Source organism: Nematolebias whitei, chromosome 8 (assembly GCF_014905685.2).
Source record: "Nematolebias whitei isolate Nwh7 chromosome 8, NemWhi1, whole genome shotgun sequence".
Classification (NCBI taxonomy): Eukaryota; Metazoa; Chordata; class Actinopteri; order Cyprinodontiformes; family Rivulidae; genus Nematolebias; species Nematolebias whitei.
In genome coordinates, this window is record NC_056505.1 from 17468653 (window position 1) to 17482446 (window position 13794).

The 13794-nt window shown below is 37.5% G+C and overlaps 2 protein-coding genes across 3 annotated transcripts in view; both read right to left on the reverse strand.

Annotated features, from left to right (window-relative positions):
* Positions 1-2195, reverse strand: part of trim36 (tripartite motif containing 36) — a 31217-nt gene extending 29022 nt beyond the window's left edge. For both annotated transcript variants that reach the window (XM_037681006.1, XM_037681005.1), the window contains exon 1: positions 2133-2195. In XM_037681006.1, the coding sequence (XP_037536934.1) occupies positions 2133-2195 (63 nt within the window). The remainder of the gene's footprint in view (positions 1-2132) is intronic.
* A 9115-nt stretch (positions 2196-11310) lies between these two features.
* Positions 11311-13794, reverse strand: part of pggt1b (protein geranylgeranyltransferase type I, beta subunit) — a 15527-nt gene continuing 13043 nt past the window's right edge. Inside the window, exon 9 of the mRNA XM_037681001.1 lies at positions 11311-11724. Coding sequence (XP_037536929.1) covers positions 11564-11724 — 161 coding nt within the window. The 3' untranslated portion in view covers positions 11311-11563. The remainder of the gene's footprint in view (positions 11725-13794) is intronic.

Genomic DNA, 13794 nt, shown 5'->3' on the forward strand with positions numbered 1-13794 from the left:
ATATATATATATATATATATATATATATATATATATATTTCACCAAATATGGCTGCACTGAAACAGTTGCCTGCATTCTGCTCTTGTTTCCCTCCTCACAGCTCCATGCACGCATGAATAAAAGAGAAACTGTGCCAACTTGGAGGGGAGATATCATATCATCATATTCTGGCCATGTGGAGTCCTTCCATATATAGAAACACACACGCACACTTAGAAACCCACTGCTCAGTCTCAACACACTGTTTCCAAGTGGCCCACATTCCTGTTTCTCTTTATTGTGTGAATGTTGTTAAGCACACAACTATAGGTGTCCTGTTTCTCTTTATAACAGCATCCACACTAAATTCAAGAGTCTTCCAAACATTTTTTTTCCTAACTCGTCCCACATTTTTTAAGGTAGCAATTAAGGCATCAAAACGTTCAGTTTGTTCGGGACACTCCTGCTTTGATTTTTTGGTATTGATATATTTAAAATGTTCTTCTTTTTTGGGGGTGTGGCTTTTTCCTGCTTTTTTGCTAGCGTTTTACCATTTCTCGCTCTTTGCCAGCATTTTCTTCTTTTTTAAAAAGCATTTTACTTCATCTGATTCTAAGGTACCATCTTTCTACTTTTTTGCTGCTTCTTTTTTTTTATTTTTCTGACTCTAAGTTAGCTTTTCTGCTTTTTTGCTTCTGATTCTAAGCTACCGTTTTTCAGCTTTTTTGCTAACGTTTCCCTACTTCTGATTCTAAACTAGCTTTTTCTTCTCATTTGCTAGCATTTTTCTACTGTAGCTCTAGCATTTTGATTGTTCTGCCTCTAAATTAGCTTAGCTGGCTTTTTATTTGCGTTTGGCCAATTCTAGCACTAAACTAGTCCTTTCATGCTTTTTCGCTGTTTTGCTACTTTTGGTTTTAAGCTAGCATTTTCTGCGTTTGTTGCTGATGTTTAAATCAGAGTTTCTTTATTGTCATTCGCACCTCATGTGGTACATGTGGTGGAGTCAAAATACTTTTGACTCAGCTCTTTCTGGCTTTTTTGCTAGCTCATTTTGCTACTTCTGGCTAGCTGCAGTTTGCTACCAATAAGCAATTCTAAGCAATTTAGCTTTTGCTCACTATTGAACAGCAAATCATTCAACTATTTTTTGGCTGCATTTTAACTGTTCATATTAAACAAGTAGTGGCAGTTCAGCTATCAAACATATACAAAAAATAGGCTACAAGTTTTAGCGTTCTTCAGCAGTTTTCAGCAAAATCATTCAGCAACAATAAGCATTCATACTAGATTTTCGCAGGAAATATATATATATATATTTTTTTTAGTTAAACTCACAATGTTCGTTTTCTTCTGTGAAAAAAATTGAACAGGTGGTATTTTAGTTTGAATAGGCCAACAACACAGTTTATCAATTAATAGACTAGACTAGTCTGGACTAGAATAGAATAGAATAGAATAGAATAGAATAGAATAGTCTGGACTAGACTAGACTAGAATAGACTAGTCTAGACTAGACTATTCTGGACTAGACTAGAATAGACTAGTCTGGACTAGACTAGACTAGAATAGAATAGAATAGAATAGAATAGAATAGAATAGAATAGAATAGAATAGGTCTGGACTAGACTAGACTAAAATAGCATAGACTAGACTAGACTAGACTAGAATAAACTAGAATAGAATAGAATAGAATAGAATAGAATAGAATAGAATAGAATAGAATAGAATAGTCTGGACTAGACTAGACTAGACTAGACTAGAATAGACTAGTCTAGACTAGACTATTCTGGACTAGACTAGACTAGAATAGAATAGACTAGTCTGGACTAGACTAGAATAGAATAGAGTAGAATAGAATAGGTCTGGACTAGACTAGACTAAAATAGCATAGACTAGACTAGACTAGACTAGAATAAACTAGACTAGAATAGAATAGAATAGAATAGAATAGAATAGAATAGAATAGAATAGAATAGAATAGAATAGAATAGAATAGAATAGAATAGAATAGAATAGAACAGAACAGAACAGAACAGAACAGAATAGAATAGCACAGTGTGAGGTGGTGGCCGGCCTGGAGCCTCTGCTGCCGGCTGCTCTCTGACAGACAGCCCGCTGCTGTCAGGACACAATCCGGATGATCACCCACCTCGCCCCGCTCGATCCGCTCCACGATGTTGCCGAACTCCGTCATGTCCTCGGAGTCTGACATGGCTGCAGATGAAGGTGGTGGTGATGATAACGACGATGGTTAAATATCCGAAGCGGTTCTGCCTCAGATTAGAACGTGGAGAGAGGAGAACCAGTAAACATGAGCTGCTGCGTAAAATGACGATCTGCGTCTTCACGGTGGAGACGACTTTAAGAAACAGGAGCTGCTCCCCGGATCACTTCCATCCTCTCTCCTCCTCCTCCAGCAGAACATCTCGCTGTCAGAAGAAGCTCCAGTTTCCCGGTGAGGGGAAGCCCCGCCCACCATTACTGTACCATCTCCCTCAGCCGAGACGTCTCTGCGCACAGAGCTCTTTGTATCCACTCGATCTGTCATCTGTCCTCAGCCCCCCCTGAGAGAATGCCTCCTGTTTTATCTACCAACCGGCTAAAAATATCCAGAGTAATCCCAATCTTAAAATGAAAAGATGGAGATGAGGGGAGGGAGGTCTTGAATCTGTCAGTGCCATCAGTTCAAGTTTACGCATGGCTGGCAGCGCCCATTTCTGCTCATCCCCAACTCTTTGTTCTTATTTTTTTAGGAAGAGGTGTGGGCCTGCAGCTAGAACCCGGATTAAGTTCGTATTTCTATTTTTTTTTTTCTGGCAAATGCCACTTGTTCCGCGTCAGCAGATGGCCTCCCGGCCACCCTGTTGGAGAAAAACGGACACGAAGCAAACGGAGTATGACACAATTAATCATCTCCAAATGGTCCCCAGTGTCTGACATGGTCTGATATCAGTGCAGCAGGTTTAAGATCAGCTTTGGAAGGCCATGAAGCACAGCTGACCTTTGTCTCTAAAGGGAATGAAGGCAGCCATTTGCAGACAAAGAAAGATAAACCAGTTACATTTGCAAGCCTTTTGTTTATTCCCAATCTCAAGCAGAACCATAATTGTGTAACGTGTAAAAACAGAATGCAATGATTTGCTAATCTCATAAACCCATATTTTATTCACTTTAGATCAGAGTACACATGTTTAAACTAAGAAATAGTGCTTCTTAATTCATGGTCTTTTTGACTTTGATGGAGGCAGTTAATTTTAAAAAGATGGAGCAGGGTGCAACAAAAAGCTGTAAAAGTGGTATGAAAAAGAAAGAGGTGGAGCAGCAAGCCTCCATCATCTACAGCTCTTTTTTAACAAAGGGTGAGTCTGAGCTCAAAGGAAAAGCTGAAAGTCAGTATTGGATGCTGTGCTCTTTAGGCCCTCAGGCTGTGCTGCATTAAACACAAGTCTGATTTTGTTATGAGCATCACTGGAACACAGCCACAGGTCATCATCTGGACGTACGGTTCACTGTGCCATCCACGGACGCTGGTTAAATAACTATCACGCAAGGAAGAAGGCAAAGGTGAACACCATCCGTTTCTCTGGATCAAAGCTCATTTAAAATGGACTGAGGTGAGGTGGAAAACTGTTCTGTGGTCAGACAAATCAAAATTAAAAATGATCTTTGGAAACCACAAACGTCATGTCCCCCTCTATTAAAAAAAGGAGGGATCAACCAGCCTGTTATCAGCCCACAAACCCTACCTCTCTAATGGGGTTGCACCAGTGTCCTTGGTATGGGCAGCTTACATGTCTGGAAAAGTCCCATGAATGTAGAAAAGTATATACAGGACATAAAACATGGCATATTTTTCAGCCTTGCATGATAACGTTAAAGCACATACTGCATTTGTTACAACATGGCTGAGAATCCAGGTGCTGAACAACTGGCCTGCCTGCAGTCCAGACCTCTCACAACATTTGGTGCATCATGAAATAGCAAAGACGACAGAAACTTGAACAACTACAATCCTACATCAGACTAGAATGGAACGGCATTCCCCTCCAAAACCTCCAGCAGCTGCTCTCCTCAGTTACAGACTGTTGTTAAAGAAGGAGGTTGTCGTGGTGGGACATGGACCAGTCCCAACTTTCTTTTTTTTTTTTCTCAACTCTTTATTTGAATCTACAATAACTTCACTGCTGCAAAAGGTCTAAATATTTCCTGAATATATTATAATGTCTAATCCACTGGTGTGATTTGAATCTTCTTAGAAACCTTTAGGCCAGATTAAAGCAACTAAACGGTCAAATAACTGCGTAATAATCTGTTAAGCTGTCAGGGTTTTGGAGTTGGAAAATGCAAATAAAGTTCTACTCAATCCTCAATTGCATCACCATTTCCATTCAGTGAAAGACAATTAGCTAATTAAGAGACTTTACGCAAACAGTGTAAACAATTCAGTGGGAACTCGAGCTCAGAGGATAAAAGAAAACTTGAACTTTCAAAAAAGACAAATTAAGGTCTTCATAAAGGTGCAATTACACAAGGAGAGCATTAATGTTCTGAAGTGATCACACTGAAACGTTATATAATCCACATGTTGAACAAAGAATCCCCACCATCATTATTTTATGTCCAAGAATCATTCCGTTTTAATTGTGTGAATGAAGCATTCGCACTATTGTCATTCATTTTTCTTCTGTACGTTTTTTAGCGCAACTCTTGTCCTGCAGTTTTCCAGCTATTTCAACAAATCAAATATCAAAACGTTCAGCTCATTCAGAAAAATCCTGCTATAACTTTTGGTTTTGGTGCAACTTTAGCTTTTTGAGATATTTGGCCTTTTCTGCTACTTTTTTTTCCTCATAGAAAATGAATTGAGCTCATTTTACCTCCTTCAAAATCTTTAGATATGTTTACAACTTTTTACTGCTCCTTTCATTTTTTTGTTCTGCTTCAGCTTCTTTCAGCTTCCTTGTGCAAATTTAAACTTATTTCAGCTACTTTTAGCTGTTTTGTGCTCCTTTCAGATTCTTTCTGCTAACTACAACATTTTTGTGCTTCTTCCAACTTCTTTCTGCTAATTTCAGCTTCTTACGCTCTTTTCAGCTTATTTATGCAAGTTTCTGCTTTGCCTACTATTTCAGTTAATGTTTTTAATGCCAATTTAAGATTTTTCAGCTAATTCCACATTTTTTGCACTCAATTTTTTTCAGCCTAATTCAGTAAAATCGTGCTCTCGCCACTTCCTTCTAGTTAATTTCAGCTTCTTTCTGCCTATTTTAGCTACTTTTCAGCGGGGAGGGGGGGTTGTGATAATTTCATCTTTTTTCAGATCATTTTGTTTGCTCATTTCTGCTTCTTTCAGCCTAACTGGACAAACATGTGCTCTTTACGCTTTCTTCTGCTAATTTAGGTTAGTTCTACCTGTTCAACTACCCTTTTTTTAAGCTAATTTTAGTCATTTTCAAACAATTTCCACGTTTTGAGCTCATTTCTGCTTCTTTCAGCCTAATTAACTTATTTTTACTAATTTCAGCTTATGCTCCTTTCAGTTTTTTATTGCTATTTTCAGGGGGTTTTTTTTCTGCTATTTCAGCTATCATTTAGCTGTTTTGTGCTAAATTGAGCTTTTTCAGCTAATTCTACATTTTTATCTTATTTCAGCTCCTTCTATTTCCTTCTGGCAGTTTAAGCTTCTTTCTGCCTTCAGCAACTTTTCAGCAATTGTTTTTTTGTTAATTTAATCTTTTTTAAGGTAATTTTCTAAATTGTATACCAATTTTCTGCTTATTTAAACCTAATTCCACAAATGTGTGTTCTTTCTTTTTTCTGTTAACAGGCTTGTTCTTGCATTTCACCTACATTTCAGCTGTTTAGCTGATTTCAGCTGTTTTTCAGCAAGTTCTTCAGCAATAAGCATTCACACTGCATTTTCACAGGAAATGTAATTTCTCTAGTTTAGATTTTATGTTCATGTAGTGTTTTTTAATTTGCCAGTGCTCGTGTGTAATATCTGCGAAGATGGTCCCTAACTGTCCCATAAAAAGGAACATAAACCAGAGCGCTCTCCACCTAACTGAATAATTAATATAACATTGATTGGCATGTTTTACAGTGTCAGTGAGTTAAATCCAGCAGTGTCTAAGGGTTATTAAAAATTATGAGTCAACATCACACAGATCAAAGTAGTAAATGTGCTGCATTTGAATGTGACGCAAACAGCTTTTTATCAGGATCCTCAAAATGTCAGAAAAGCTTCAAGTTCTCAGATCTTCTGCCGTACGGGGAACTTAATAAGGGAAAAAATCATACTATCAGGATTGTTTCAATTAAAATGAACATCGGATGTTACCAAACCAGATTCACTGGACATTTTGTAGACTTTATGCAAAATAAGAGAGGTATAAGTTTTCCGAGAGACTCTCTAGACAGATTTAGTCCATATTCAGTGGAGGGAAATCTCTTTCCACCTCAAGTTTTTCCTTTTTTGAAATGCCCTCTAGTCGCTAAAATCGCAAAATGCCTAATTCGGTGTTAATAATGGTGCATGACCTCATCGTCCCAATTGGAGCCCGTTACATTTGTTTGGCTCAGATTACCATGTCAGAGCCAACTGTAGAGCCTGTGACGGTGCTGTGAGCTCCCAGGTGGGAACAGATATGTGCATGTGCTTCCATGTGTGATCAGTGAAATTTCCCCTCCTCCACAGCTTTTTAATTAGGTCTTAGTCACTGACCTACTAAAGAGAGAGGACAATGCTTCCACGTTGCATGAAAATGAGAGACAAAATGGGAAAAATGCTAACCAGTTGTCCCATTTGTTTAAAAATAGAAAATAAAAAAAGAACAACAGAGTCACTAAATCACATGCTCCATCTTTGAGAAACTACGGTGGTAAGGAGAGACGTCAACATTTGAATTCTCTAATGTATCACTCATTTAGAGCCCTTGTATGAACGTATACAGGAGAGAAAACTTGTAAGAAGGAAACTCCTGTTTTGACTTAAAGATGATTTTAAAGATAATGTGCAATATTTTTGAAAAGTTGTGATCAAATCACTCGTGTTTCTAATTGTGTGACTGGTTTCTTAGAATGACCCATTCATAAGTTTGTTCAATGTCTGACATCTCAAAAGTCAAAGCCTTTATTCCAGTGTCCCTGTGCTTACATAACTTATACATTATTTTATTGTCAACTTATTTTTCAAATTCTACAGGAGGTATTTTTCTTGTGTGGTAAAAATGGTAGCTTGGCGCAACATAGTCAGTTATAACCTTCTACCTTTCAATACCTGCTTAGGCAGAAATTGGCGATGTGGCACAAAGTGTTGTAAAGGAGTTAGTGTTAGTTAGCGTCTTAAAATATAACAAGAAAAACGACTGGTATATATACGGTAATTATTTGTATCCCTCTTCAACTGTTCACAAATTCTTTATCAAAATCAGTGACAGAAGAACTGAGATTCAAAAGCTGAAGAAGCAGCCAGGATTAAAGTACCGGTAATCTGGTGCATAGAGGTTAAAATGTTTTGAAAGCTAAGCTGTTTGAAATAAAAGTATTTCCCCCACGATCACCGTCTACCGATTACCATCACAAAAACCAGACTAAAAATATCTTATCGTTTTATTTACTCTAACCATAAATCGTTGATGAAAGACGCAATAAAAAAATAACACTGAAAAAAAAATCAGACAACTGAAATTATGTTAAGCAGACATATTACGTAGTTTGCATCCGTGTAAAAAAAAAAAAAAAACTGTTGCAGCAAATTTTTTGCTTAAAAAAGTTTTCATTGAGGTCTTCTGAGCCTTTCGAACAGTGGGAAAAGCAAAGCCGACCTGAAGACAAGTTTCTATCCAAGACTACCGGTAAGCTGAATTTGACTAAACTTTCGAGATTTTCTGATAGAAAAGTTACTTTTTTCTCTCTGTACAAAACACTCACGATTGTAGACAAAACATTTTATTCATTTCACTTGTGTTATTCTTGATAACCTGGGCTTAATTTGAGCTGGATCCTGCCGGAACAGAATCAGGGAACACAGGGTGCGTTCCGGTAACTGTTTGCTTGGATCCGGTAACTCTCAGGCTTACTCATAATAAAGTTATGGACAAATATGATCGACTTGAACAAATAAAACTTACAGTGGATATGTAAACTGAAAATAATTGTATAAACACTAATTTTAAACACAACAGTCACTTACGAGCTTCTTTCTATCACATACGATCTGTCCCTTCAGAAAGCATTTTTGCCTCTACTCTAAAAAAAAATCCCTGCCCCTATAAGTTCAAAGGCAATACACAATTTTATTAAAAAACACTCAAAAATATAATTAAACAGTACAACAAAATTGCAAATCAGTTCGGCAGTTTAAGTGGTGTCAATAATAAAATTTTGATTACTTATTATAAACGAGAGAACCGTTTGATGTGTATTATTCATATTATGTATCAAAACAACGGTGCTAATTTGTCAAAACAATAGCTAGGATGCTTGATAGAAGCGAAGTTTTTACAAATTTAGATAGACATCGATGTTTAACAACCCGTTAAAATACACCAAAATGGAGGAAATTGCATCTGCTTTACTCAAAATTTTCTGGGGGAAGATCCCCAGACCCCCAACAACCCGCCTGCTATTTGTGTTCCAGCATCAATCGGTTTACAAATTAAGCCCTGCTGATAAGTACAAGGTAGATTTCTTTTTCTGTTACGTAAAGTTACAAAGTATAATGTAAACTCTCTCGTTAGAAGTTTGTGTAAAACCAACTAGTCATTCCAGTTAACTTCTTTTCTCTACCTATCAAAATATTGCCCTGCAAAAAGCAAGAATTGGTTTTATTCTACTCTAAAGCTTTAACATATTTGTATTTTTACTCTTCACTCCGAGTTTTTCCTCAATCTTTATGTGACAAACAAACCCAGAGATACCAAACAGCTGTAAAAGTGAACACGTTTTATTTTTCATACATACAGCTTGCGTGCCGAGCTTGAATCAACGTTATTGCGTTCAAAGTCAAAACCCAAGTGCTAGAACATGTGACACACAAACATCCGCGTATTTACTTCTGACGACATCATACGGATAAACACTTCCTGTTCTTGAGCACTTGTACAGCAGAAGTCACATATTTATAGACATTTACCTTTTTTTTTTTTTACGCTGTATCCTAAAAAGCATAGAAAAAATAAATTCAGTTACAGTTTTTGTTGCATCGTTTCTCAATACATTATGTATAGCAGTGTTTGACGACAGCGCAAGCGCTCATGATGGACTGCGTGGGATATTTTGGCTGCGTGCATTTCAGAATCTGTTCACAGCTTTTACTGCAGCTGTGCATCGTCTGCAGTGGAAAACGACTTCAACTAATGAAGGAAACGTTCCAGTAAAGACATGAAAACTGCTGCAGAGACAGATCCATGCATTAAATTACTATCATTTTAAAAATCATATACATTTCTAGATTTAATCTCGTATTAATCCCTCCTGATCAGAAGCAGGTGAATTGAACATGGTTGTGCAAGTTCAACAAATATTCAAGCAAATAAGCAAAAAAATACCAAGAACAAAAGCATTTAAAGAGCAGCAACTTAAAATAATACAACACGAGGCACGTAGGCGAATTATTCAATCTAAACTGGAAGAAGAAGAAAAAACGAGGGGACATCTGGGAACTTTACGTTTCATTAAACGATGCCTGTTTAAAACAGATCTGGCTTTACTGTGAATTTCTGACTTAAAATACTCAAGCTACTAAAGTTTTAAGACAACAAAAACAACATTATGATGCACTGACATAAAATTGTTAAATTATGTAACAGAATATTTAAAAAGCACCGGAAGTTCATGACGAACACGTCAGGTTATGCAAGTTTGAGATTCAATTCAGAATCTGCAATTAGTGGCAAAAATGGCTCATTATATTAATTATACAAATTCACGACAAGGGTTCGATAGCAAATACAGCATATATTTATACGTAGGAACAATATTTAGGAAAAACAGAAATAAAGGAAATGTTGCAAAGCTTTTTTTTTCCCAGTCCAAGTGGTGGAATAAGAAAAGAACAAACCGTTGTCTTTAAAAAGCAACCGATGTTGCATCAAAGCTGGGGTCTGGGTTTGAAGAGGGGGACTCCAGTCCCGACAGTTTACTTTTAATAATTGATGGCTAAGATTATTTATTTATTCACCTCTCCTCTCACATTCTCTCCTTTTCTGCCCTGCGAAACATTAAAAGAAGATCACAGTTCGACAGAAAGGGAGACAAATCCTTCTTTTTGTTCTCGATATCCAGTCAAACACGATGAACTCCTGCAGATGAAGCGGACGCCTGTCTCTCTGATTTTCTGCTTTGCTTTGAAACCGTCTCTTCCTCGTGTCATCTCAGGGAGCAGGTGTTTGCTCATGTTGTGGCCTCGTTATGAAACAGAAGTGGATTCAGTGTGTGTGGGGATAATTGAAGCTGGAAATGTTGCTTTGCTCAGAGTTAAACGAGCTGACGTGAAGGCAAGAGAGGTACAGGCAGAGTTCAGCTCGTGGTTCACCTGAATTTTATTTTCAAGCTAAAATAAATCAAGTGGTTTTTAATGGCAGCGACCATCTAGATGACAGAGGAACTCTGCTAACACTTTGTTGTACACCTGAGCTCATTGTTCTTTGTTTCACTCGACATCCTTGCTGCACTGAAAACAATGACCCCCCCCCCCCCAGTGCAGGCTAAACACAAACATTTCCTCTGGTTATGCCATCGTCTGATCTTTTCTATTTTAGATCCACAGCTGGCCACAACTGTACAGGGAGTTTAATTTAAAAAAAGGTGAATGAGCACAGTGCAGGGGTGTCAGAACCAAATACAGCTGCTTTAATGCTTTAATTTCCACAAAATAAGGAATTCGCTACGAATTCCACAAGAGGACAGATTTGATTATTTTTAGAATTAAAGAAATAAAAAAAATGAGAGCTTTGCTAAATCCATTTTAAAATCTTTTTCAAACAAGTTACAGATTTGCCCCTTGAGGTAGTTTCAGATGTCTAAACTAATTTTTCACCCAAGCGGCTCCATTATTATTTAAATCTTTTGATCTTTAAACAAAAAAGCCTGCAGTGATGAAACGAGAGGACGTAGCAGCGAGAAGCTCAGAGACACCATCCCTGCTGAGATGAGCGGAGAGTGAAGAGCTCGAGGCCTGAAGTTGTTACAGTTCCTACATTTACAGAAGAAAAAAAACTGAACAAAGTTTTCTATCATTTGTAGAGATGGGTAAATATGTTATGTAACTAAACACAAAGGCATCTTAAAGGTCTTCAAGTCTTTAATGAATTGGACTTTCTGGCACGTTATAGTTTTCTCACAAACCACATAGCACGTTGGGATTGACAAATATTAATGAAAAAGGCAGCAAAGAGGCGTGGCATTAACAAAAGAAAAGTGGCTTCAAACAACAAAGTTTAAAACGTTGCAACATTATCTTTAAGAAAAAAAAAAAACATTTTGAGAAGCCAAATGTCTTTAAGAAGCACAAGTTCGGCTGATAACTGACGGATGGTCTGGATTACTGAACCTGTTCAGCTTTAAATCATCCTGCTGTCAGTGCAGTCCGCTGCAGCTGTTCTCCCTCCACGTCTGCTGCAGCTGCTGGAGGTGCTGAAAGGCTCTCTGGGTGATGTTCAGAGCGGGGTGGACTTTCTGCAGGCTGGGCTCTCCGATCAGAGACAGACCACACAGACCCAAGTAGGCATGAAGAGGGTCTGGTGGAGAGGACGGCATCGTGAGGGATGAAAAGAAAACGACAGTGAATGATTAAAACCGCAACTAAATGTTGTTTGTTGTCATTCTTCTAAAAAGACATAAATAATGCATCCTGGTTGGGCTTCGGGACATGTGTCCCCCATGGGAAGAGGATAAAAGCTGCACAGACCAGTATCTGGAGCAAGAACTGAATTCTAATGCAGTGACAGATGATTGGACAGAAATCATCTTCATCAGTCAGGACTCCAAGCCCAGGCTGATCAGACGAGGAAACGTTCCCGTTTCGATTACTAGAGAAGTTTTCAGTTCAAGTTTCAACCAAACATTTGTGAAGGGCACTGTAGAAGAAAATTTCACTAATTCTACTTACTAAAATGAGTTCGAACACCACTTACCGTATTTTTCGGCCTATAAGTCGCAGTTTTTTGCATAAATAGCATGCCCTGTGACTTATACGCCGAAGCAACTTATTCTTTTTGTTTGTTTTAACCCATATTTAAAAAACAATTTTTGGTTAAGATATGACCGTTTTCATTCATTCTGACTGAAAATACTGAACACTACCATTTCCAGCCGCTAGAAAGCGCTCGAGCAGTATGGCATGCTGCTGTGTCAAGTAAAAGGTAAAAAGTGGCTATTAATGACACAGTCTGTTTGCCACAGAAGCCACATTCGTCCAGCTTGCCTGGAGCAACCGTCAAATTATCTTCATTTCGCTGCGCCGCCCCGGTGAAATGCAGCTGATTTGACCATTAAAGTGCTTTTATTAAGTAAAAATTCAACTGCGACACATTTTTACTATAAAGTCGAACAAATAAACATTTCTAGGTGGTTATTTTTGTTAAATTACAAAGCAATGCACAACGAGTCCTCCCGTGCACGCTCCCGTGGCCGCAAATCGGCTTTTGAAATGCAGCTGATTTGACCGTCAAAGTGCATTTATTAAGGACACGTTAAACTGAGACGCACCTTTACTATAATTTCAAGCAAACAAATAATTGTTTTTAAGTGCTAATCTTGTTAAAGGTAATATGAACGGTCATCTTCTGCGCCTCATATTTAACATAATTAGTGAATACAAATCTTTCTGCTTCAAATGAGACCAATGAGTCATTTCTAATTTGAAGTTCTTGTTACTTTAACTAACCAACACATTCACCTAAAATTTAAATCATGTTGAATTTAATTTAAAGACCATATTTTAGTGTAGTAATTTCTGATGTCTTCTTTTGAACGTACAGTAATGTCTCTCCGGTGGTATTCTTTCATCTAATCCTGCGTGACATCATTGAACACCAAATTTGTTCACATCACAACTTTATTAGTCGTCACATGGAAGCTTTCTTCAAAGCAATAATTTTTTAAAAATAAAACAGAAAAGTAGCCCTTTAAGAGAGGCGAAGATTAGCCTACATTTTTAAAATTTCAAATCTGCTTCTGTGCTAAAAGGCTTCGGCTTATTGTTGTGCTGAAGGGATGAAAGCATGAGTTGCTTTTATTATTCCAATAAGATAAACTTTTTTTTTTAAATTTTTAATCGAGGGTTCCTGTTCTGAAATTAGAGAAAACAGTCCTTTTTAAGAAAATTTGTCACAGTTACAATCAATATTTTAAAATGTTTATTTCAGCAGGTCAACTTTAGGTTTACTTTCACGCTGCACTTGAATTTGAAACTGATCCATGTAATCCCATAAATGCTACACAGAATATTAATAAACTCTCTCTAAAACAGTAACTATATATATTAAAAAAAGTTTTAAGCATTCATACCTGATAGTTACGCACTGGCTGCTTTTACCCCACATTAGTGCATGTGCACATCAGAAGCTGCACATGACACTTTAGACCACTCCTATTGTTTAACATCCCTTTCTTTCTTAAAACTCTTCAGTGTTCAACTACATTCACAAAGCTTTGTGTATTTTCCTCACCATTTCCTAAACCGTGTATTCTATGTGTTATTACAGTAATATGAGGAGGATGATCCCATGTCCTTTGAACATCACCTCACAAGGGCAGGTTACACACACACACACACACACACACACACACACACACACACACACACA